The sequence below is a fragment of the Lygodium microphyllum genome, chromosome 14 (genome assembly GCF_053477565.2).
Source record: "Lygodium microphyllum isolate KBCC chromosome 14, Lygodium_microphyllum_v1.1.10, whole genome shotgun sequence".
Taxonomy (NCBI): domain Eukaryota; kingdom Viridiplantae; phylum Streptophyta; class Polypodiopsida; order Schizaeales; family Lygodiaceae; genus Lygodium; species Lygodium microphyllum.
Window position 1 is genome coordinate 55,990,908 of NC_141148.1, and position 27,159 is coordinate 56,018,066.

At 42.9% G+C, this 27,159-nt stretch overlaps 1 protein-coding gene across 1 annotated transcript; it reads right to left on the reverse strand.

The window, feature by feature from the left end:
• Positions 1 to 762: 762 nt before the first annotated feature.
• On the reverse strand, positions 763 to 25,822 carry LOC148025612 (uncharacterized). The gene is made up of 20 exons (XM_087692822.1): positions 24,482 to 25,822; positions 24,166 to 24,369; positions 23,700 to 23,804; positions 23,551 to 23,616; positions 23,267 to 23,431; positions 23,085 to 23,159; positions 22,789 to 22,946; positions 22,527 to 22,662; positions 22,379 to 22,448; positions 21,977 to 22,104; positions 21,840 to 21,896; positions 21,515 to 21,700; positions 7,527 to 7,619; positions 7,348 to 7,433; positions 7,186 to 7,252; positions 7,035 to 7,101; positions 6,803 to 6,939; positions 5,713 to 5,804; positions 5,550 to 5,616; positions 763 to 1,262 (listed from the first exon to the last, which is right to left on the reverse strand). The coding sequence occupies exons 1-20, from the start codon at positions 25,709 to 25,711 to the stop codon at positions 1,086 to 1,088; spliced, it is 3,366 nt and encodes a 1,121-aa protein (XP_087548948.1). The 5' UTR covers positions 25,712 to 25,822; the 3' UTR covers positions 763 to 1,085.
• Positions 25,823 to 27,159: the final 1,337 nt, after the last annotated feature.

A 27,159-nucleotide genomic window follows, 5' to 3' on the forward strand; every position in this document is an offset into this window, starting at 1 on the left:
TTTCGTTGATAGAGCCCAAACCAAAGACATCTACCTTCCCTTTGCCGCCTTAGCCATTTTTCATTCTTTCTCATCCCTTCCACCAATTTGGCAGGCGCCCAAGTGCTGTTTCTGTTCTTAATAGTGGATCACTGATAGAAGTGCGTCTGCACAATGGATGAGAGAGCTTGCTGAAGGATTATATTCTCTTGACAAGCTTCCAGCATTTCAAAGTTGCCCACTATGCCCTAATTTTACCTCTATCATTGCATGTGGCAGATTTTAGCTGATCTAGGTGCTTAGACCATCACAATCACTTCAAATTACTCTTCATCCTTTGATCTTCTATCAGGAATCTACGTGTATCAATCTCTGCTTGGCACTGTTCAATGTGGAATAATACATCCTTTACATTATTCCTCACAGATTAGGTGATTACTCTTCATGCCTTGCATCTATATTATATATACACTGGTGTAATATACCCATACCCCTACTGCACGTCTTTTTACATATGTACGACTCCCATGTAAATTGTAATAGTTTTTTTGGAGTGCTTGCAAAATGTGCTCTAGGGTGAGTGCCTGGAATTGTAAGAATCACAGAGTAAGACGTATTTTCACAAAACATAAACTGATGCTTTCTGGCCGTAAGGAAAAACACCAGTTCTGGCAGTGGTTAAGCAAAAGATTTGGGGTGAAACCCGGTTATAAAGATGCTTCCTCATCTCGAGTAGTACCTTCTAAAGGAAATGAAGAAACCTTGCTCCAGATTTAGAACTCCTTGTACAAGTTATAAATCTCATAAGAATAGGATGTATAATTCGTGATATACAAGGTAATCAACCACTCTGCAAAGTGGTTGAATGGGAATATCCAGTACCAAACTATACAAATCTGCCTTGTGTGGCAGAAGTATACAAAAATGCTTTGCTGTGACCACTCCACAGCAGATCTAATGGAAAAATCAGACCACAAGGCTTGTCCCCTCAAGACATTGCTCACTGATTGATACAAACGTATAGGTGAAATGCCGGGCTAACACCGGCAGACCTGATATGCTACAACCATGTTGATAGCTTTACAAAACTCTACTCGAAACTCCAGTCAACAAGAGGCTTGTGGAGACAAAATGGATTGCAAAGCAGCTTGTTGCTGCGGTTGAAGAGAAGACCAAGTTGAAGCCAAGGCTGGAGGTGGTAAAGTTTGCTGCATCTGCCTGAGGAGGTTCACCATACGAGCAACTGTTTGTTCTGAGGCAAGATCATTTCCAGCACTCAAGACCTGTCAAAGAAAGTAAGTATCAACAACAGGTTTATACTTGTTTCTCAATAGTACAGCTTCCCTATGCATTCAACAACCATATAAACAGCACATGGAATACCAGGGGTGGTTACCCTGCACCCACACGTTCCTTAATGTTGATATTTCTTCCACATGATTACCTTGCGCATTTATCTTTCATTTCCCACAGAGGTCTCATTTCAATTAAAGCTGTACCGGCTGTTACCAATGCTTTGGTGGTAAAACAGATCGAACTGTTGCATATCGTAACAGATTATTTTGGTACCTCGTGTTGACGCTAGTAACTAGTTTGGAATGCTTTTCGTCATCAGCATGGGGTACACGTTAGGGTTTTATCTGCATTAACCAGTCTTAGTCTCCAAACTTTTCCACTCGTGCTTCAGTACTTCATTGTGAAGACCTTGGACATGAGAGTTGGTCCTTGTCATGGATAGTAGGCTACCAATGTTGCTCCTCTTCGCTATTGTGATGGCTATTATATCTTGCCATGTTCCATACTGGTCAATTTTGTTCAGTGAATATAGTGTTCCTTACCTTTATGTTTTCATGTTTGTGTTGTCATTGATCCGGTTCCTTCAAATCTGCATCCTGTCACTCTGACATTGTTTCAAACGTCTAGGTTGTGTTTGAGTCCCAATCCTGGCTATAAATTAGACTTTCAAGCATCTTGAGGTGCATTTTTTGTAATTTTGCTGGGCTGGACATACTTCTGTGCTGCAGCCCTTGCCTTTGCATGCTAGTATCTCCACTCTTGGTCAACCTATCTGCATGTAAGGCTAGGTACAGGCTTGCAGGTATTATGAGGACAGGTAGGCTGGCAGAGTGGCTGCATGGGGAAATACTCGCATTGACCTCAACATATTGTTGCTGGTATGCACGGTGCTCCTGATCAGCCTCCATGGTACTGGCACAACCATCTGCATTTTCTGGCCGCAGGTGGATCTTCACCACACTAGAGTCAGAGCCTGCTGTGTGCTTGCTGACCGTCTGCATGTTCATGTGCTTTGGTTGTCAATCATGCCCGCACTTGACCAAGCTTTTAATTCCACTTGGCTTTTTCATATTTTACCATGTGTTTGCAATGAGAGGAGGGCTTAAAGCTTGCACATACCCATGTACCTTGACATACATGGTTGGAAACAACAGTTGTCTTGACCAAGGCATCTACCATATATATTGCTCTCATTGACACTGTTATTTGTTCCTATGTCTTCCTTGACATGGTTTCTTCATTTAGCATCTTACCTCACTCATGGAGCTTTGGTCGACTGCTTTTGGTGCTTACCAATGATGTGCAGGAGATCATTTGGGTTGCTTGGGCTTGAGGGGGAGGTTGTTTTAAGTTATTCTAGCTTCCTGTTAGAGGTTCCCATGCTACATGGGCCATGGAGGACATCTACAGGCATCATTGACTTCTCCTTCCACGCTCTTAGCTGTTGAGGCAGTGGCAATCACAGTCACACATTTCTCCTGGGCAACGACAGGTCTCTTAGCCAGTTGATGGCTAAGGTGAATCACTTTGTCTTAAGGCATGGTACTACATTCATCTTCTTATGCTCTCATTTAAAGAGAGGCACGAGAGAGGTGAACATGGTAATTCTCCTACTTCGCGTCGTTCATGGGTTCCCTAGCGCCAGTTACATAGCCTTGGGAGGGATACATGACATCTTCTAGCAGTGATTTGAATAAAGATTGATTGGAATACATCTCCACCTGCCTCCAGCCAAAGTGAGGCAGATGTTCGAGATATACAGAGAGTATGTTGATGCTCTATTAGAAATGAGAAGGGTCATTTCATGGTGCTCCTTCATAATGTTTCTGATGGGGAATTGGGACTCCGTGGCAGTCAGGTTTCAACTTTCACTATCTAGATATGAATATTTACATGGGCCTTTATTGCAAAGAGGACTCAAAATCGAGATCCTTGGATGATGTGTTGTCTCCTATCATTAGTTCTTTGTGCTTCTCATGCTTGCTTTACATCAGGGAATCGTCAAGCATGTTGAATCTTGATGCTCATGAGAGAAAATCCACCTATGTTATGCAGCTTGTTGATAGCTCATAAAACTTGTGTGTGACAACTTGGTCAACTCCTTCCTATATTTGCAGATTGATTGTACATCACTCCAACAATACTTGGATTCATGGTGGTTGTAGCTTACCAAGGTTTGTCCATGGTGCACACTACTGGTTTGTCCATGGTGCATCTTGTATCCTTCCTCTTTGGTGATCACCTATGAGCTGAAAGAGAGTGTTAGAATTTTATCACATTTGTTTGTACAAATTGGACCACTTTTGGTCTGCATGGGGCACTCGTTTGGGTTTTGCCCAAGTATATTACCATTAGGCTCCACAGTCCTACACTTGCACTTTGGCATCTCTTTGTAGAAACCTTGGACATGAGATTAGTTATCCTTATCATGGATAGCAGGCTATCATTGTTGCTCTTCTTCACTATGAATCCTAGGCTCAAAACTTCTAGGATAGTACTTTGGCATCTCTTTGTAGAGACTTAGAACATGATAGTCACTATCCTTGGCGTGGATAGGACACTACCATTGTTCCTACTCTTCAAGATGTTGTATGAGTGGATTATTTTCTGTGGATTATGTTCTTTGCATTCTTCATTGAAATTTTGTCTCTATGGTCATTGAGCTTGTTACTTCGCATATGCTGTCAGACTACAGTTCCTGCACAGGACTGTGTAGAACTTTATAGCTTTTTCTTCTAAATGGAGTATTCCAACCAGAAGCTAAGTGACATTTGTTTGCTTCAGCAATAAGGTGCACTTTAGCAGCAACTAAAGGGATTGAAGAACTCAGCCTTGGGCTCGCTCTCTTACAACAAGAGGACAGACTGCTGAAATTGCTAGGTAAGAATGGCAAACCATATGCAACATTGATTGCATCAGTATGGACAACACTTCTCCAACCCCAGACAGCCACTTGACTCGTCACTGCCAAGTCCTGACAAGGTCATAGCCATTTCTGCAAACAACTGTCATATCTGTATGACCACAAACACAAACATGAATTGCCTGCTGCTTCAGTGAAGGCGGCTCCAGGGTGACAAAAACTGCAACCATCTCCAGTCTGTTCATTACCCAAAACAGAGGCAGTCTCTAGAGAACTCCCTGAGTGGGCCACACAACGACAAAAGTGTACCCACAGAACTTCACCTATTATGAAAATGTGTGCGCAGTGTGACATGGGCTTGTATCAGTAAAAGGCTTAACTCTAGAATCAATAGCTCATTAAGGCCTCCATCATCCCAGGACTCATTCTCTAAAGTGGAAGAAAACAAAGAACGAAAATATTCATCCAAATTGCTTACGCACAAGATCAGATGTATCTCCTACAGATGCCAAAGAATTGTTTCCAATTCCAAGTAAACATAAGAATATTGGCTTAGCTAATAGATTTGACCAATCCAACACCACAACTTAGTAGAGATGCAACTGAAAAATGTATGTATCAGAGTACAGATATCAGCACTAGTAGGAGTGTCACGCAGTTGGAAAAAGGAACAATTTAACTTGGATCAAATACCCCAGTTAGTAATTCTGTAAGGAATTGTAGATGGCCCAAATTGACCAGGAGAGCCAGTTTCATACCAAATAGCCTTTAGTTCTCTTTCTTGCACATGGCTTTTCTTTGTTTTCTTATGCTTTTCATGGCTTTTGTAACAGAAAGTTTAACATGATTTTTCTATGCAAGAAATCTGCTCTCTCTTGGAAACGAGCCCCAATCATATCAGTACAATCTGTCAACATATACCCCAGACAATGGAACACAGTTTTTCTAGTAAAAGTGTAGCACCAGCTGCCAAAGAATAATCATGTGCAGATGTGCAGATACTCTAGTCAGTCATGTCAACAGGCCAACAAACATCCCCTTGTTGATAGAGCAGAGAAACATCTCTTTGTTGATAGAAACAACTGTGTAGAGATACTTCACGTCAACAGACCAACAAACATCCCCTTGTTGATAGAGCAGAGAAACATCTCCTTGTTAATAGAAACAACAGTTTAGACAACTGAAAGTAGGAACCACATCCTATCATCAACTACTTCAAATTCAGAACTATTCTCAGAGTTGACAAGCTAAAACCAATCTGTTCTTTTTATTATTAGCAACAGCAGACAAAAAATGGGGAATGATGACACAGAGCAGCAATGCTTGACCCAAACAAATGCATGTGCCCTTATAAACCATAGGACCTGTAAGTCGCACAATGTAAGCCTTGGTCTGAGAAAGAGGGAGATACCTCTGCAAAAACAGTGATAATTTTTGGCAGATTTTGATTATTTGGTCCAAGCAGCTGTGGATCCGACCTAGAGGGGGAAAAGAAAACTTGAGAGATTACACCTTCAAAGAGTCAACTGTATTATCACTGTAACCTGAAAACTAGAGTTTAAATGCTGACTGACCTCTCCACCATAGAGCATAATTGTTTGTGAACAATTTTTGCTTCAACAAGATCACCCCGGATTGGTAAACAACTAAGCCAAGCAGGTACCACCTGCCATTTACCAATATATTGTAGGTTAGAACCAAAGAAAGTCTTCTCTAGAATGGTCCAGACATAGAGAGAAAAGCCCATTAAAACTCAAGATTTGATACTTTGATTACAATAGCGCATGACTACATATCTGAGCCAAGGAAACTCTATATGCACAAACAAATCTACTGACAATGTCAAGTAAGGTGCAACTCTTTGACCTTGAAGTTCTTCCTGGTAACCGAATGCATTGGGGAAATATTTTAATAAAAGGAAAACTTCATGTAGAATGCCATGGAAAGCTTAGATATAAGACAAGCGAGTTAGCAGTAGTAACAAGGCAGCCATTCGAGTTCATGTCAATTGAATGCATTTTCTACTGTCTCTTGCACTCAACCCACATACAAGACATCACAAATAAACTAGCAAACAGCTTTTTAATTCTTGCAGAGAAATGTATGTTATAGACAGTTGTTGAGCCAAGAAAAGCAGAACTCAAAAAGATGCACTGAACACTTTGGAAAAGATGTAACAAGCACAAAACTTCATAGTGCTGCTTTCCACAAACAGAAGCTTCTAAACATGCAAGCCTTGTCTGGTCATAAAGGAAGACTGAGCATAAAATCCCATCAACACAAATGAACGGGCGCAATCAGCCACATAGACATGCACTTCACAATAACTGGCGAACAGCTTTCCTTCAGTTTCTGCGGGAAGATATAAGTTGAAATACAGTGCCAAGAAAAGAACACCCGGAAAGAAGTCCATAAGAGCATTGTACACTTTGCAAAACATGTAATAAGTACAAATCTTTGTGAAAGGGAAATAAGGTACACAAAAAGTTTATCGAGATGCAGACAATGTCTTCTCATATCTTTCCTTCTGATTAGCACTCCATATAATACATATAAACATGTAACACTCAAAAGAAATATGATAAATTCCTCCCAATCCAGTAAAAGTCTTCAAAGTTAATCAGCTTAGTATAATTAGCTGGGACATCCACCGGGCCACGTTACCTGGGCAGAATCAATACTCTCTCTTTGAAACTCGCAAATCTTTCCTAGCGCAGAAACCGCATTGTCAGTGGCCATGACATTATCTGCTGAGAATGCCAGAGGTTGACTAATGACTTCTTTTAGTTTTGCCAGAGCCTCTGTCCAAACAAGCACAAAGGAATGACATAAGGCATATCAGTTGTAAAAATGGATCCAGATGATACTTTCATGGAGGCAATGACAACAACTGTACCTCCAATAACAGGTTGGAATTTCAAACCACCAAACTCTGCACAAACTCCAATTCCATAGACAGCCGCCTAAGACACCGACACACAAAGACAGATTCCATAAGTCTAAACATCAGAACATCATATTGATGACTCAGCAAAAACCTTGCTTACCTGCCGCACATCAGGGTCGACATCAGTGCAAGCCTCAAGAAGGAAAGGAAGAAAAGTATCGTAATATCTGCAAGACATTCATGTGATTACAGCAGTTTCAGCCACAATTTAGAGCATATTATATTGTAAAACTAACTTCATAACTCCTTTTATGTCACGTACTTGGTTGCCAACCCACAACACTGCTCTGCAACATCATCAAAAAGGCAAATTGCTATACGCCTCTCTTCTGATGAGTGGTCCTTACCCTGCATCAAAAAAATCAAAAATAATAATTTAGATCAAATTGACTAATTTCTCAAGTAGCTGCATTAAAAAGGTGCAGTGCAACAGGGAGTCACCAGCATAGGAGTGATGAATGGTATAAGCCCCTCAAAACAAGGCAGAAAAGGGTCTTTAAAAGTCTTGATAAGTGTTCCAACACATTCTCCAATCTGCAAAAGCAGAGCGATATGTGAACATTCAGTTTTGATATCTTGCATAATTTGGCTAAACTACGTGAAATATCCAGAAAATTTATATCTATTCATATGGGCTAGTCAGAGCTCAGCTTCTCAGCCTTCAGGTTATCTGCAGGAAAGAACAACTGCTTATTCTGGCATATCATTACTCTTTAATATCATCAATCAAAGCCTGTCCAGACAAAGGCTGCAGTGTGTCGTATTGCTACAGCTTCCAAGAGCGTTGTACAGACTATGCCAATCTGTAGAAATAAAACTAGAACTTTTGATGAGGATCCACAAAATGCCCTGACATTCAGGGACTGTGGCTAGGCACTGCTAAAGCTGAAAAAAATGCAATCTCTTCCTTTACAAAGAGGTATTCCTGTTTTGTAAGCAGCAATTTTCAAGGGAGAGACTGTGAACAGTAAGGACCCACCTCCATGCCAGGAGCATGACAGACAAGTAGGCCCATCAATGAGCAGAAGAGCCTAACCAGTAGTACATATGCAAGCAGCAGGCACAGTCCAACTGTTAACATGGCAGGTCTGGCCTGCCACATGGCATTCTAGTCAGATGAGTGAGATCTGATCTGGTTCATTATAGGGGATGTTGGTTGCAGATCAGTCGTCTCTTCCTATATTCTAGATAGGCTGCACCATTCACCCTTCCCTATGTCGCGCTCCGGATCTCTTTTCCATTTTGTTTTACTGATTGTACCCAACCTAAATGGATCGACCATCCATTAGATGCAAAGGCACATGCCTGGGCTCATCAATATGGTGTACTCGTCATTTTCATTGGATTCAGTTTCCAACTTTCTTGCGAGTTGCAAATGTCTCCAAAACTACATTCTTCTTCGAGAGAGTCCTTTCAGGTAGACTGCTCACCTTTGCCAGTAAGAAAACTGTACTTTTTATAAAGTGTGATTTTCATAATTTTAGAAGTTGTACAGCATCTAACGTCTTCAGTCTAATAGGCCACTTTGGAGAGACCACTGCCAATAATACCCCAGATGATTCAAAGCAGCCATCCAATCCTCACAAGATGATCAGAGCAAAGCTAGGTAGAGCACTCCTAGATACAAAAGCTATCTTCTAAGCGGCAACCTTCCTTCCAACCTAGCACACCAAAATGTCCACATCTGGCACTTACATCCTCCAAACAGTTGGCTGTGGAGGTTGACTCACGCCTGGGATGCCGAAATGCACATGTGGCAGAGCTTACATTGGATCAGGATCGATGCTCTACCATCTTGCAACTACAGCCATGATTGACAATTAGCCTAGTGCAGCCACTTGGCAGGAAGATGAACCTCAAATGTGCCATTGGTCACGCTAAGGATAAACTACAGCCATGATTGTCATTTAGCCTAGTGCAGCCACTTGGCAAGAAGAACCTCAAATGTGCCATTGGTCACATTAAGGATAAACATAAGGTATGAGAATATAGCCCTAGAGAATTGAGGTACCATTGGCTCTTTTGGGAGTGCTTTGGACCCCTATAAGTAGTCACAGAGTATGAGTACTAGAAATGATTGGGAATATTCCGTGACATAAGGAGATGCTCAAAAGCAGCTAACTATTAAGCTTAAAAAGGTACATTACACATTAAATCTTAATTAGCTCATTTAACAGCCCCAAAACTCAAACTTTAACGCTAAAAAGAATTTATGTATCCCGTAAGCAAACTCCCACATTGTGGTCGGTTCCTCATCTATGAATAGATGGTGTGCTCAATCACTTGGAATCCCCAGTTTGTGGAATTCGGCTGCACCCATGAAACCTACACAATCATGTGGCTGCCAACTCCATCACTTGCTTCTGCCACATGCACCCAACTGATGGCAACTGTTTCTACATTGCTCCACAACCAGATTCAGCCTGTGTTTTGCTGCTTGCAGTCTGTTTCCTGCCTGCTGGTCACTCTTCTTCACGTTGGGCAGCTTCCCCAACTGCCCTAGCTCCTAACTGTTAGCAGATTAGTCAACTCATGGTTGAGTCTGGACTTGTGGTTCAGCAAGCTGGGCACAGAGACATTTTAGGCATTTTATTTGCCATTGTTTATTGTGGATTGGCATTATTTGCAACCAGTCGGCCAGTATTTAATGCTGGTCAACTTGTCATATTTTAGGCATTTATTTTGGCCTATTTATTGTCAGCCTCCCTCCTCCACATTCATTCATCACTGGACAGTTCTTGGAGAGAGGGAGCAAGTGCTAGTGCCTACACAGCCGGTGACTCACATTGTATCTGTACTATCTCATGTCTTGGTATATGGATTCCATTTCCCGAGCATACATCTAAGTTCTCATCTATATTGTGTTATTTTTTTCTTTTCTTTTGTCTTGTGTTCAGCAGTTTATTTCAGCACATATTTATGCTTCCACTGCTGCACCACTTCTGACATGGTATCAAATTTCAGGATTTGTATTTCTGCTGTGTTTTCTTGCTGGTTTCAGGACTGTTTTCCCTCTTGCTGATCAAGCAACTGCTACTCCTACCATGCACCCTATTTTGCCTGCGTTTTTTGCTGATGTCAGCATCCAAATACAGATGAGAACTCACATGTATGCCCGGGAAACAGAATCCATATAGAACACGAGACAGCAACATACAACAGAGAATCACTAGCTGTGTGGGCACCCTAGCACCGGCTCTCTCTCCTCAAAAGAATCCACAAATGATGGCTGAAGTACGTAAGAGGAGAAGGAGCCCCAGTAATATATAGGCATAAAATGAGGGGAGCAATAAATGTAGTCGGCCAGCATTAAATGCTCCCTAGCCCTAAAAAGGGCACCAAAAAATGCCAAATAAATAGTACATAAAATGTTGTAGCCTCTGCAGCACAGATTCACACCTGAGCTGACTAATCTGCTAACACCCTCTCTTAGATCAGGGGTGATCTGATACAATACAATAGTATAATGGTGGGGTATCATAAACTATACAACATAGAACCACTAGAAGAACCATGGATATCCAAGCAATGAGTGGCCAGCCCACCACCAAGATGCCTCGGAGAGTATCTGACATCAATGTCAATCATAATAGCACCACCTGAAAATAGAGAAGAATCATAGCAGCTCTCTGTGTTATGTCACCTATGTCACGCAGAACATACAAGATCAATCTGCCAAACATGTCTCTAAACATGTGACCATGGAATCCCCGCCTTCGGCTAGAACCGCCAAAGTGTCCCCTCATGTGGACTCCAAACGAAAGCCTCCCACTCTCAGTCAAGTAACCAGCCCATCATCCGAAGAAGAGGATCCCTTCCACGCCTTGGACTTCGCCTTGGCGGGAGGATCGGAATCAGAATCTGAGGCGGATGATGACTCGTCGGAGGAGTCCACATCCCGCTTCGTCTTCTGCACCTTGTTCTTCCTAGAAGCCGCTAACTCTCTGAGTCCTTCCTTAAATGACCTTTCTTACCACAGTGATAACTCTAGGCCTTCGACTTCTTCATCTTTGAACCCCTCTTTGAAGCTGCAAGAGCCTCACCTGAACCTCCATAATGTAACGGAAGCCTCCCCTATAGTCACAAAGTAGCCTCATGCTCAAGTAGCATGGAGGACATGTAAAGAAAACTGACGGGAGTCGAAGATGTCTGCACCTGTAAAGCATTCGCCACTCCATCAAACTCCCAAGGAAGCTTGTAGAGTACCGTACCAACAAGATGTGCCTCTGATAGGGCAGACTGCATAGTGCGAAGCTGGTCCTGGAGTTGGGTAACATGAAGTAGAAAGGATTGAATTGTATCTTTGGATTCAAACTTCAGTTGCTGAAGCTGGGCATAGAGAGTAACGGCCCTCATGGTGGAAGAAGCCTCGTACATCAACTGCAACTTCGACCATACATTTGAAGCTCTCGTACAAGTGGTGACTACGAGCATGACTTCTTTGGAAATATACCGCCGAATAAGCACGAGCATCATCCGAATCCCATGTAAGCACAACCTCCTCATGGTTGTCTTCATCAAAATCAGATGGAACAGAAGAAGGTTGTTGGGGACGTGCCATAGCTCCAGCAACCACGTGGCACGTACCATAACCACTTCTGTATAAACCAAGCCTTCATAACCGCACTCCATGTGTAATAATCACGTCCATGGAGCTTGTCATCAATAGATGTGCATGGAGAAGCCATCTGGAGAGGATTTAGAAAAAGTAGAGAAAAGAAGAGATTGGGAGAGGGAACACAGCCAAACCACAAGCACAGACTGCAAAAAGCAAGAGTTCACATGCAGCATAACCCAAAAGCAGATCAAAATAAGCCAAAATATGCTGCATAAAGTCAAAAAATCAGTTCAAATCTGCTAGAAACAGCAAAAATGGCCTATTCTGCCAGTTGCCCGGCCCAAAATAGTGCTATAAACAGTAAAACGCAAGCTGCACACTGCCTAAATAGGTGTAGGGAACTGTCGGCAGCAACCTAATGAGGAAAACACAGGCAGCAGGAGGTGTTGGACAGGCAGGCGATGCATATGCTGATCAAGATGCAAAGCATGGAAGCCAAAATCTGGTCGCATCAGGTTGATAGCAGTTGCCAGGGCAGTAGAGGGGTAAATCAGTCCTGAAATCAGTAATAAAACACAGCAGAAACATAACTCCTGAAATCTGATACCATGTCAGAAGTGGTGCAACAATGGAAGCATAAACAACACCTTGAAATAAACTGTTGAAACACAAGACAAGAAAAAATAAACACAAATACAGATGAGAACTCAAATGTATGCCTAGGAAACAGAATCCATATCGAACATGAGACAACAACATACAACAGTGAATCACTAGCTGTGTGGGCACCCTGGCACCGACTCCTCTCTCCTCAGAAGAATCCACAAATGATGGCTGAAGTACGTAAGAGGAGCAGCCCCAGCAATATATAGGCATCACCATCAGAGATGTTGGTCAGAGCTTCGTATGGCGGTAATGCAGGTTGCATGCCCTCCTCCTCGAGGCGAGAATGGTCACACAACTTCTAAATGTGTGGTGAGAGGAGGACCTGAGGAGCTCAGCCTGTCAAACCCAACTCTTCTCCCTACGCTTGACTATCATTGCTTGTGTATGTTGATATTATACATACAGGGTCACAAAATTCATTGTGGATATATGTACATGTTTACGAACGCCCGGTGTTACCACTATGGCAAGAAAGGCCATTTAAGGAAGGACTGCAACAAGTTAGTGGCTTCTAAGAAGAAGAAGGAGCAGAAGATGAAGCAGGATGAGGACTCCTCCGACGAGTCATCATCTCCCTCAGATTCCGATTCCGATCCTCCGGCCAAGGCGAAGTCCAAGGTGTGGAAGGGATCCTCTTCTTCAAATCGTGGGAAGGGCTTAGTGGCCCCAACATGCCAATTGTAAAAAGGAGGGCCCAAATCTTCCAAGAAAAACGACAAGAAATGAATCTATGATAGGGAGATTCGATTGCAATGATACAAAAAAAACAATTTTCACTGGAAAGACCCCTACAATGGAGAGCCGCTGCAAGGGGAAGGCCACCCTCCCCCTCTCTCTCTCTCTCTCTCTCTCTCTCTCTCTCTCTCTCTCTCTCTCGTAAAAGGTAATTGTATTAATTACGAAAAAAAGTACAAGTTTACTTGATTACAAGATACATGATGACACTAAGCCATCATGTGTAAAGGCTCCAGTACTAAACTACAAAAGAGTTACAAAAGTCATGACAAAGCCGCGGAGGAAATTGCCATATGCCAGGGAAGTAAGTCCTCCCGAGGGAGTAAGCCCGAGTGCCGAATGAGATCTATCTGCCAATGCAAGAGACCTTTAAGCCTCACAATATGTGCCAGGACATTAGAGGCTAAATCAAAAAGAAAGGCATTCCGAATGGTCCAATTGTGCCAGCATCCCCAGTATCTAAGAAAATGAAACGTGATCTTCATATGCGGTTGTGCTGGTGCGGGGTATTTTGGTCGTACAAAAACCCAATCCAAAGGGCTTAGCGAGAAGCCAACCACTGCGCACCAAACCGCTGACAAGAGCGACCAGATATTCTTAGCGAGAGGACACAAAATAAATCGATGACAGGCCGATTCAACAATAGTGGTGCAAAAGAAGCAGTGGCCATTAGAGATTCGACGCTTGGAAAGGGCTGAAGCAAGCGGAAGGCCACCAATCATCACCCTCCAAAGAAAGACCTTGCATTTGAAAGGTGTCTTGTTCAACAAGCCCTCCATCACAGTTGTCTTCCACCATGACTGAGATTTCCGCAATCCCCATACAGTATTAGCTTTAGTAACCCGCCATTGATGATCTTTAATCAGAAGATGATAGACCTGGTTAGCTAAGGCCTTTCCCAAATTCAACCGACCCGCAAGGTCCTAGTCCTGCCAACGACAATCCAAAGCAAGGGCAAGAAAGGGTTGCCTACTCTGGAGCACTGACAAAAGTTGTTCCCATAAATCACGGTATCCACAAGGGATTCTGAAAAAGCCTCCTGGTTGTTCGAAAGGATATGAAGACGTTGCGACTGGCAAGGGTGGCATCTGCAACTGAACTCTGTGTGTGTGTGTGTGTGTGTGTGTGTGTGTGTGCGCGCGCGCGCGCGCGGAATGTTTCGGCCCTTAATGAATCCATATTGGAGAGGATGCACAATGGCAGGAAGATGCTTATAGGGCCGATTCGCCATTACTTTTAAAAAGATTTTATACATAGAACCCATCAAAGAAATTGGGCGCCAATGTTTCAACATCGACGACGAAGGAACTTTTGGAAGCAGCTTAATAAGTCCTTTCCAGGAGGAAGGCATGATCCCCGTTTCCCACACCTGCTAAAACAGAGTCGTCAATGGTTTCGCCAGTTGGGTGGCAAAAACCTCAAAGAACTCATTGGTGAGACCATCCCAACCAGGACTTTTATCCTTGGGCAAGTGTAACAGAACATCCATAACCTCCGCCTCACAAATATCTGTCTCCATAGTAGCTTGCATGTCCTGCGGAACCTAATTGCGGACCAAATCATAAAAAACTGAACGGGCATGAGTAATTTGGTGTGAAGGGGGAGAAGTGGAACCAAGAAGGTCGATGAAATAATTCCTACACATATTGACAATAGTCTGCGGATCAAGGACCATTTGACCTTCTGCATCCTAAAGTCTAGTCATATTCTCTCGAGCAGGAGAGGCATGGAGAGCTCGAAAGAACTTATGAGTCTGACAAGCAGTATCTTGCAAAGTCTCCATCAAATGTTGCAATTTGGCCTGCTGATAAGATTTCAACTAAAACTCTTTAATAAGATCGGCCACACGCATTGCCAGTGACAGCAGAAATTCATCATCTGGAGTGTCCACCAGCAGTGAACGAACCAAAGCCAACAGGTTCTCCGCCCCTTGTTGACGCCGGCGACAAAGAGATGCATGATGGATCTCTCTCTCTCTCTCTCTCTCTCTCTCTCTCTCTCTCTCTCTCTCTCTCTCTCTCTCTCTCTCTCTCTCTCTCTCTCTCTCTCTCTCTCTCTCTCTCTCTCTCTCTCTCTCTCTCTCTCTCTCTCATGACTATCAATGAGTGGCACTGGACTATTAGTGGAATGCTTGCCATGATTTGACATGACTATCTGACGTCAATGGCCTGAAGTGAGTGTAGTGAAACGCTCACCATGACTTGATGTGACTGTTTAATGTGATTGTCTGACATCACCGGCCCTAACGTGACTTTATGATGCCATTGCTCAAACCCTCTTTGGAATGCTCTAACATGACTATCTAATGTCACTCGAATGCTCATGATGCCTTGACATGACTCTCCCTCTGAAATGCTCATGATGTTTTGACACTTTTTGGCGTGACATGTGAGATGTGGCGTGATGCAATGACCTGTTGCATATGTTAACACCCGGAGACAGTGACATCAATCAATACCTACCCAACAAACATAACCTGCAACAATCGTATCTAGGCCTCCTGATGAATGCACATGTGATGCAGGTCTGAGATAGCACCAGTGTGTAACATTTTATGCTACAATCACATTTTATGTTGCAAACACATTTGCATTGTACGCTACAGTAACAGTTTAGGATAGATTGACAGTTTAATGCTACACTGACCAGTTATGTGACAGTCACATTTTATGGTGCAATCACATTGACAATTTATGATACACTAACAATTTATGCTATAGTGATAGCTAATGTTACTGGTTTACTGCTCTAGTCAAACTATAAATAGTTTACGCTACAGCATATGCTATAATAATGATGGAAGCAACTAACAATGAAGGAATCGCAAAAACAACCATGGAAACAATGTTTCATACACTGCCAAAGAACCCGAGATACAAAACCTCTGGGCATAAAACCCGAGATTGGAATCTCTCCAAGGTCAAGTAGATATGGAAAGACACCCCACAAAATCAATGAAACACTATATAAGAAGATGTTGACCATGCTCAGTGCTGAAATATGTATCATAAGAAAGGAAATGGAAAGTGATATACAAGAGCGGGTTTGAGCTGAAATAAAGGAGGAACTAAAAAAAACAATGCAACATACATTGGATGCACACATAGCAGAGAAAGACTCAATGATCTCTAACCTAAAAGAAGAACTAGAGGAATGCAAAAAGAAATTGGACGCACAAAAGGCACCACAAATCACACCGTAGCTACGAAAAGAAATGGATGTTTTAAAAAAGGAAATGTGCACCTGGGCAAGTGTGATTGAAGGCACCCAAAAGAAAATGGAGAATATTAAGAATGTTGTCAAAGAAAGTGCAGAATGGATTGATGCGACAAAAGAGAACAAATGAATGCATGGCAACAAAGTGGAAGTTATGAATGCCACCTTGGAAGAAGAGGCAGAAAGACGGACACGCACACTCCACATAAGAGTGGTTGGACTAGATGAGAAAAGCTCCCCAACTAAAGATGCTACAACTCTTGCCACCAAAATTGGGGCTACAGATGTATCCATCATTGGGGCCTGACGAGTCAGGAAAGATGACACAAAAACAAAAGTCCTCATCCTTAAGTTTGGAGACTTGGAAAAGAAGAGAGCCTTCCTCTCCAAGAGGATTGCTCTCAAAGGAGAAAAGATCTACCTAGATAAAGACCTTACCCCAACCCAAACAAGAGGGAAGACATGCCACATGTTCTAGAGGCATAGACAGCAAGTAAATGGGGCTATCTACAAAGATGGAAGAGTCATCATCACAGAGAAAAGGACATGACGGTGCGCGTCCCATGAGACCCTAAAGTTCAATCTATGGGATTGTAATGGCTCCCTTAAGACAAATAGGTTATTTTGGGGATACTTTCAAAGGGATAGACATTGCTAGGTATACTAAGACACACAAGTGTAAAGATCGGCATCTACCTGATGTATATGGATATAGATGGGCAGCCCTCAACCTAGGAGGCCTAAAGGGACGAAGGGATCAAGGAGTGTGGCAAATCTATTTAGAGAAAAGCTCCAAGATACAATCCAAGTGGTACATAGAGATGCAAAGACAAGAAACATGTGAATCAGGTTACATACAAATAGAACTCGAGCCATATATATTGCATTATGAGATGTTCAAAGATATTGCATTAGATAAAGTGGCATTATCAAATCATCCCAAGATAGAGACAACAAAATATGGAACACACCTACTGGCATTGGGAAGTGCACATGGTTTGGCCATCCTTAATAGCTTCCACAATGGCCAAGGTCTAATGGTTTCTTTCACATGTTAGAATAACAAGAAAGGATCAAGCACAATAGGACTACTTGATTGGATCACCCAACTTGCTACTTGACATAAAAAGCTTTGAAATCTCAGACAGGCCAATTGGATTAGCAACAGACCATTCTATTCTAGCTTTCACAATGCAATATGGGCTTATACATGAGAAACAATTACACATACCAAAATTACCACACTATGATTTTGTGAAAGCGACCTCACACATATATAGCACTATTGTGCGAGATGCATTGAGGGAGCTACACACAAGTCTCTCTAGATGAGTTTACAAGACAACTGGCCGAGATAATGCATACTTCAAAATCCTATGCTTTCCCACACACTACACCGTCAGATAAGCCTCCACAAGGTAATCCCCCACAAACTGGTTGGTATGATGATGAGTGCAAAGAGACATGAGACGTTTTTAGCAAGAGGTGGCACTTGGCATATGTACACACAAGCATGCTTAGACACTCTTCAAATGATTGGTACACAAAAAGAAGAGGGAATACTTGAGCAGACTAGAAATAGAAACGTATTCCATGTTCTTGGGACAAGACAGCAAGAGTATGGAAAAGGATGCATGAGAGCCAACCACCTATACAAATTACTAGACCGGATGATTGGCATGAATATGCTTGCACACTTTATGATGTTCCTGGCCAAGAGCCTGTCCCACTCCCCTCAACCTCAAGACCAGCAAATTGCAGATTTTTCACAGAAAAAAAAGTGAGGAATGCCATATGGAAATTGAAAAATGGGAAAGTCCAAGATCGTGATGGTTTAGTAGCAGAACACTTCACACGTGCCTATGATATCTTGGCACCACTGCTGCCTCACATCTTTAATAGGGCAGCCTGTGAGGGATTTCCAACCAATTGGTCAAATCATACTATTGTGCCGCTCTTTGAGAGTGGAGACCCTGCACTACTTAATAACTATCGAACTATCATGATTGGACACATGCTGGCCAATTTATATGGCTCTATTGTGGAACAAGCATTGAGTGAATGGGCCAAGATGCATGGCCTCAAATCAAAAGGCCAAGTTGGCTTCAGGAGGGGACATACAACTCTAGACCATATCTTCACATTGAGGGCAATCATCGAAGAAGGCAAGGCATTCAAGAAAAAGATCTATTATTGTTTTATGGAATTTCGCAAGGCATTTGATACAGTACCACGTGCTAGACTCATGAGAAGAATGCAAGACATTGATGTGCCCGTAGAGATATAGTGGACTATCTATGCCTTATATCAGAACGTGACAAGCAAAGTACAAACACCTGAGGGCATCTCAGATATAGTCAATAGCACCATTGGTGTGAAACAAGGCTGCCCACTTTCACCGACACTATTTGGGCTGTACATAGATGAAATTTCAAAATATGTGGACAGAACTGGTGGGGCCGGAGCCAACCTAGCTAGAGTGCCAATACCATTACTGCTTTATGCAAACGATACTGTACTTATATTTGACTCACTTGAGGGACTAAATAGACACTTGGATGCATTATCAACTTTTGCAGAGATAGAGACCTTAAGGTGAACTTTGGGAAAACTAAAGTTATAGTATTTAACACTTCAATTGCTTGGGTGACGAGAGTTGAGCACCAATTTACTTTCAACGAAGAGCCACTGGAGATGGTCAAGCAATATATTTATGTGGGGTCACATTGAAGGGACCACAATTCTCTTGGAAAGAGACATCAAAGGCTCATTTGGCAAAAGCACATGCAACCTTAGGTGCATTGGAGAGGCAATGTGCTCACATACAATTTCATGAACCATGCAACAAACTATGGCTTTTTTACACCCTGGTTACACCCACACTCCTATATAGGGCAGCTATTTGTGGTTTGAGTCTCTTCCACACAAGAAGACAGCCTTTGGGAGACCAGGATGGACTAGAGAAGGAATACCAAGACAGGTGGGAGCATATGGAAAGACCATTGGTCATGATGATCTCTCGTATGATACGAGTGAAGAGCTCAACCCCACATGAGATTATCACAACTGAGTTGGGAGCAACAACCATGGTGGTTGAGGTCTTGGTCCAAGTAGTGACTTTCATACATAGCCCATGGAAGCTCCCCCAAGATAGATACCCACGGCTAGCCCTGGCCTCTTCTAGACAGCTAGCAACAAATAGTGACAGACATTGTTGGTATGCTCAAAAAAGTACATGGATGAGTTTACATGGGCTACAAATTGACAAACTACCCCCCTTTGACTATAGCTCGGATTGCCCTACACTTGACCTAAGCCAATTAGAGCTGAACCATGTGATCAGAGCAACAAATAGTGACAGACATTGTTGGTATGCTCAAAAAAGTACATGGATGAGTTTACATGGGCTACAAATTGACAAACTACCCCCCTTTGACTATAGCTTGGATTGCCCTACACTTGACCTAAGCCAATTAGAGCTGAACCATGTGATCAGAGCAAGCATATTGCAATTAGATACAAATAAGACTTGGATCCGACCCCCCTTCACCCATGGCACAAGGATGGCACACTACCAAACCCACTTCCTTCAAGTATCTAAGGATGGTTGTATTACCCAACCCGGTTACATGGATATACAGATGCCTCATGGATTGCGCACAATTATCGGTCGAATCCACACCTCATCCCACCACCTAAGGGTTGAGACAAGTAAATGGGAAGGCATACAAACAAAAAAACGTATATGCCCACTATGCGACAAAGAGCCAAAGACAAAGAAACACTACATCTGCCAATGCACAGTATATTATGATATACAAGGCAAATACCACTATTTGTTTCGAGAGGGTTTTGGACCCTTAGGCAAATCATGGAGTTTGAGGATTAGAGATGCTTGGGTTTCTTCCTCTCAGAGCTCCAAAGGCGCAGAGCAGCTATTTTACAAAGTAGGAGGCCCCCATAGCTCGGCTCACATAGACAGAGAGCGGTCATTGACTTTTTCACTTCTACATGACCGAGTATGGCACATACCACTGCTATTGCCACACAACCTATAGGAGCACATCATTGGACTTCATCTTCTATAGGTGTCCCTTTGGATAGAGCAATGGCACTCAGCCGATCTAGGCACCCACGTCCACCCAGATGGACAAAGGCCTAGACATCCACACCACAGACAAATTAGAGCCATCATTGAGTGCCACAAGAGACAGATTGGTCTCATAGGCCACATTGGCCTTTTAGAGATGTTAATACGCTCTCTCTCTCTCTCTCTCTCTCTCTCTCTCTCTCTCTCTCTCTCTCTCTCTCTCTCTCTCTCTAGGTCATTGTATCGATTACAAAAAGTACAAGAGTACAATGTTATAAGATGCAGGATGGCTCTAGCCTCTAGGCCATCAAGCATAAACCACATACAACAGACTCAACAAATACTCTCTAAGGCATCACGATCAAAATACAAAGGAACTAGATGGGCCAGAGGGGGGCTAAAGAAACTGCGGCGTGCCAAGAGAGCCAATCCTCTCTCTCTCTCTCTCTCTCTCTCTCTCTCTCTCTCAGACAGACAAAAATGAAGGCCACTAAATTAATAAACAAACAAATGCACAAGATGTCATTTGGCTAGCATGCAAAAGCCATATGCACACTAAAGAGACCAAACAAAAAGGGACCGCATTGCAATTTGCTACTAGCACGAAAATGGAACTTGTTAAAGCCCCTAAAAACTAAGAGTGACTTGCACCATCACACAAAAAATGATTGAAGTTGTACAAATAACCTCTAACATGGAGCAGCCACATCAAGGATAACCACCTCTCTCTCTCTCTCTCTCTCTCTCTCTCTCTCTCTCTCTCATTTTGATATAGGCTCTGTCAATGCTTAGTATCTCTCTCTTTAAACATTGATGTGCGATCGTGTGTGGGTGTGGGGCTGTGTTGCACTCTTTCCACTTTCTTTTTTCTGTTCTTTCATTTCCAACTGTAACTTCTAAAGCATGAAAAGCAGAAAACTAAACCTAGGGTATTTAACCTGAGTAGCATTGTTGCTCTAAGATGGCATAGTGAAACTGCATCAAAGGAAAAACCAAATTCTGTGTTCTCTTTACACCATTTCCTTATAAACCGCAAAGGTGGCAGGGGTGTCCACAATATCTCTTTTCTTCTTTCATGGAATGCAAGGGAATTTACAGTGTACACTAGCATCTCACTATAGAAAAGAGTGCTCAGACAGAACAAAGTCCAAGGAATATACATACCTGGTTGAAAACTTCCTCTTCTTGGGCATTTTCTTCTTTCAACAGTTCCCCCTCTTCTGCATCAAAATCCTCTGCTTTAGTTCTCTCTGCTCTCTCTCTTTTCCTGGCACTGCTAGCTGTAATTACTTGCTTAAACTCATCCACCATCAATTTGACATGTCCTCCATCTAACAAAACCCCTGCCGTCTACACAACCAAGTCCATCTAATGACTTTTAAGGCAGCAAATAAAGCAAATGATTTCAAGGGTTAAAGCTCAACCACAACAAGCCTCAATCTAAATAGTAACGCAGACTTGTTGCTCTAATTTCACACAAACTCATTACCTGAATACACTCATTTAGCGACTCCAACATGCTCACAAGAACTTCTGTCTCAGGCTCCTGCAGCAAGCATTCGCTAATCACAGATAGAAAGCAGCAATGCCAACAGCTGATCCAGAAAACGGCAAATGATCAAGCACCTTGTGGAACGCCTCAACTAAAGCCGGAATAATGTAGTTTGCAAGCTGTTTCACATATGATTCATCCCTTCCTTGGGCAACCCCCTTTTCAACCGCAAGCTTGGCAGCACGCAGCAACTCTGGCATTGCTGATATGCCAAAACAAGAACTTAGATTACACAACAATACTATCAGAAGTATGAAGCAAAAGTGTGGTGTTCACCCTTATTTCAAGCCAGTTCTCGTACCCTTAAAGCCAGTTTTGAACAAAATATTCACCATGTCATACAAAATTATAAGCATAAAGATTGCCATTCATTTAAGAGAAAAATGTTTATCCACTGATGCTTTAACAGAAAATTTTGCATTCTTCTTGAGAAAGGGCTGAGAAGTAGAATTGCAGATCCGACTGAACGGACATACCAGACACAGCTGCCTTTCGCACTTCCTCATGAAAGTAAAACTTCAAAAGTGGTACAAGTATAGGAGCAACCTATAAAAGATGTACAGTAGGGTGAGTGGATGCCAGAAAGGAGAATGCTGCAACAAGGATTTCTTTACAGTGCCTTGCCTGATCAATCCAGCGGAAAAAGCCTTCCTTCAGCTCCACTGCATAGCAGCAAAGCATGTTGCAAGCTGTAGCCTTTTCCTCTAATACGCTTGTCCGTATGCCGATCTTCTTATCACCAATCGTGATTGTCTCAACACTGATTACATCAAAGAAATGCTCCTCACAAGTCTAGCATTTTACAATCTACTTAAAACTCGATTTCAGGTCATTGTTGTTTCTCCCACGCAATAATTAACAAAATATTCATCTTAAGACTACTCACCTTTCATCATCAGAATCAATGCCATCATTCTCTGAGTCATCAGCATCTGTAATCGTTACATCAGGCTTAAGCTGTGCAGAGTTGAGAAGTGGGGGCATGACAATATCCATGTAAGGCAGAAAATCCTGGCCCAAGCACTTACAAAGCCTTGCCCATGCCTAAACAGAGGATACAAAAGGAAAAACAAACATTATGTTCGTGACTTTAGCAGCTCTTTGACTCAAAAAGGATATTCAATCCGGTGAATAGGAAAATCAAAATCAGTATAACTCTACAGCTTAAATAATGAAGACAACCTGAAGCATATAACTTGTGGTCGGGTCATCATCCTCCAATGGAGCCCCCTGGAGACTCATCAACACCTCCATGACCTACGTATACATGTAGCAATCTAAGTATATGGACTAAACCATGATTTGAGTCTACATCTTTTACAACTCAAAAAAGCTCAAAATGTGTAGAAGTGGAACAGACCTACCTGCTTAGCATCCTGTCCAAACTTTTCTTTTCCAACAGCCATTCCAACTAGACTTATACACTCCATGGACTTTGCTCGGAGCATTCTGTTCGTCTTATCAGTGGCATTAATTAATATGGCTTTCAGGTACGACATGACAGGATCATAGTACACGCGAAAATTTGTCTGAGAAAGTCACACCCATTCAGCTAGTCAGAAGATATCCAGATTGTACCAATTATAGTCAAAAAGATAAGCATAATCATGACATACACAAACTCTACATCACCTCATTATATATATACCTGAGTGGTGTCAGCAACAGAAGCGAGTGCAGTCAGAGCTCCTTCTTGAACCATGCGCTTGCCATTCTGGATAAAAGAGGTAACATTAAAGTATGAACATTATCACACACATACAGAGCAATTTCGCAAATAGTAAACAAGCCACAAACCTGCAAAAGAACAAGCAACTTGCTCACAAGTCCGTCCAGATACGGTGTCAATATTTCTGGTGTACAGCTTTCACTGAAATTCAAAATGGCAGCTGCGGCATGGGCCTGTCCTTAGTCAAGTAAAGAAAAACTGTTACTACCTTCTTGTTTAATCATTCAAAAACCTTGAGAGCAATCATTACAAGCCATTCTTTTCACAAAGCAAAGCAACCTTAAGAACAGTTCTTCCACATTTATGCAGAAAGAGAACTCAGAAAATAAAATCCAAATCCAACAGCATTCAATATTCGACCTGACCTGTGGCTCTCTTGTGCAAAATCTAAGTTCAGGTTAAGATACTCGGTGAGCTGATTGCAGATAAGCTAGTCCTATGTATAGAAGAAAGCTTTCATTGCAAAGATGACACTTTTTTCTAATTATCATAAAGATGCCAAAAAGGGGTTCATTTTGGCCCTACTACACTCACCTGCACCCTTGGATTCTGATAATCATCCATGGCACCTGCAAGTGAAGGCAAAACCTTCTGATGATACTGCTCTTGCAATTCTGGACCCAAATCGGTAGAAAGTTGACCAATAGCATTAATAGCTGCCCAGCGAACGCGTGGGTGAGGATCTTGAAAAGAATTCAAAACCATATTAACGATTGGCTCAAGATTTTTAATCATGACCTGTATAGTAAACGACCAGAGGATATGAATTTCAGCTGCATACTCCCAATAAATACAAATGTCAACATGACGCTAATACAACCAGGTTCAATGTAATGATAATAAGACCCACCTTCGAACAACCCTCTGCTATCTGAGCTAATGATATTAGGGCTGCATGCCTTTTCTTCCAGTCTCCATCTGAGATATATGTTGGCAACAATTCCGAGGCAACAGGCAATACAGTGTTCCCACCTAAGGAATTTGCCAGTCGATCGAGGCACTCTTGTCCAACTTCGTAATTACTACTTTCTCCTGCATTTTCATCTTCTGTCTCTGCAGCATGCCAAGCAGGATCGTCTTCAATGTCTAGAAGCATTTTCAGTAGAGTTGCAAAAAGCTTTCCTATGAATTGTGGCAGTTTTCGCATCATCCCAGGAGCCCTCTCCCTGGCTTCAGCAATGGTTATAAGAAATTCAATAGCCAAATGGCGAGTGCCCTCCTCCAGTCCATCTGCATCTGCAATTTGCAACATACTGCTTACCACTTCGACGAGCTGCTTACGAAGGAACCGTGGTTCAGTACCTGCAACCTCAATCAGCATCTCCAATGCCTCTTGTGCAGTGGCCTCCTCATGCAGCTCCAATGCCTGTGTCAAGGTCTGCATCATGCCAGGTAAAAGATCCTGAAAGCATTCCCGATCCTGTGGGGTTTCAAGTGTTTGTACGAAGCTGGAAGTGGCACGCAAAGCAGCAAGCCTGACATCGCCCGGAAGAGAAGATGACAATGACTGCTGGAAAACAGCATGTAAGGTGGGCAAATGGGGATGGAGCTGGGGACCCATATACTGAGCTAGCTGGCCGAAGATCAGCAATGCACTCTCCTTCCATCTGCTGGTATCAGACGAAACGCATTGAAAGAGGAATGGCAGCAGCTCGCCCCAGTGGGCATCCTCAGCGATGCTGGCAGCAAGCTCGGCAACGGTATCACAGAGTTTCTTCTGAACGCCCTTGACCTGCTCCTGCTGCACGCAGACAAGGAGCTGCTCCTTGACGGAGGCCTGGGCCTGGAAGGACAGCTGCGGCCAGATCGCCAGCTGCTTGCGGACGAGGACGGCAGCCATGGAGCGCGCCTCAACCTGCTGGGAGTACCGTAGCGTGTGGACGAGCTTGAGGACGAGGGTGTCAGGATGCCGGGAGCGGCACAGGTTGAAGAGCTGCTCGGCATGGCTGCGGGCCTCGTTGCCGGCGCTCATCAGCTGCGCGATAAGTGTTTCGAAGGGGGCAGGGTCGGGGCCGAGGAGGGAGGCGATCTGGAGGTCCATGGCGTGCTGGTCGACAGCTGCTGCAACCGCAGCAGCCATGGCTTGAGGAGCAAATGAAGAGGAGTCAATACGAGTGCGAGAAATGGGGAGGAAGAAGGAAGAAAGGAAGAAAAAGAATGAAAAGAAAGAAAGAGAGGGAGGGGAAGTAAGATGCTCCAAAAAGTGCGCCCTCTCTCTCCTTCTCTCCCTACCTGGACGTCTCAGATAAAGATCTCTAAAGTATTTATGTGGGTCCCTTGTTTGGGGCCTGCACCTTAACGGGCCCACCATCCGAGCTCCAAATCTATATCCACTTGACTCAGCTCCTTTAGAGTCAGGACACGCGCAAGTCAAGTCCCGAGATTAGGTTTCCTTTGCATGTGTCTCATAATTGTGGACATATAACCTGTCAAAAAGGGGACTACCAAGTCCAAAATGAGGGTACTTACTGCGAAACCGAGCATAGCAAATCCATGTGGATATAGATTATTGCCTTACTCCTCCTTTCTCTCACCTTGTCTCTACATTTCTGTCACCTCCTCCAACATGGTCGTGCTTTCTCTCTCCTTCCAAATGTTGTTGGCCTCCTTGGTAGTGTTCATTATATACTCGTGTGTGACCTTATTTCTTTGACATCCTGCCTTCTAACACACAAGCTAATTGACTTCTCCGTGGCAAGGCTCTTAAAGTTGGGCATTGACCTACGCAAGTCAACCCAATCAAGATAACAACTCATGAGACCAAAGAGCTTGACTAGGGTAAACTTGGCCAATTGTAGTGAACAGAGTACCCTCAAAAATGGTGGGTGCTCTATTAACTAGACAAAGTACCAAGAGCGTGTTTAGCGAGCATTAGCATCACATTCATTCTCTCCCTTCAAACGTAACTTATATCTCCTCCTTCGATGTATTCAACAGCAACATCAAACAGTTTGATCCTCACGACAAAAGACTAGCGTGTGGTCTATCGATCTGTAAGTTGACGGTCACTGCCACCCCCCACTACAAGCACCTATGCATGGAAGAGCTCTTAGAGCTCTAGGAGGGATAAAAAGAAGATAGCAATAAAGAAGAGTTCCCTTTGTTTCCAAAAGTGTTTCAGGAATGTGTCATGGTATACATCAAACAAGATTGTTTCTTGTTGGCATCATCCCATTAGATGCTACATTTGTGCTAACAAAGTTCCCATTTGTTAGTAAGCAACACTAGTTATGTGCTAGTAAACCTTCCTTTTTCATTTGTGTTGACAACACTTGGAGGGTTTATTGAGACCTTGCTCCCCCCACTACCTCTTCATGCGAGCAACTATGAGTGGGGCTAATTTACTTCCACTAGCTCCACTATACCCCAATGTAACATAGCCCCATTGCAATTTGGCAAACTAAGGGTGAAGTTGACTTCTTACCTAGTTCTTGATTCATGTCTACAGGTTGGTTTCACAATAGCATTTAATGAGCTCTAAGATAAGGGGATAGTTTAGTGTTATTTACTAAGCCCCCTATCCATTTC

Excerpts from the sequence above, each read along its gene's own strand:
- LOC148025612 (XM_087692822.1), bottom strand. The coding sequence starts at position 25,711 with ATGGCTGCTGCGGTTGCAGCAGCTGTCGACCAGCACGCCATGGACCTC. Across the intron at positions 23,805-24,165 it reads ATCAGAATCCAAGGGTGCAG|GCCCATGCCGCAGCTGCCAT; the intron begins GTGAGTGTAGTA and ends GACTAAGGACAG. Across the intron at positions 22,105-22,378 it reads GCGAAAGGCAGCTGTGTCTG|CAATGCCAGAGTTGCTGCGT; the intron begins GTATGTCCGTTC and ends TTGGCATATCAG.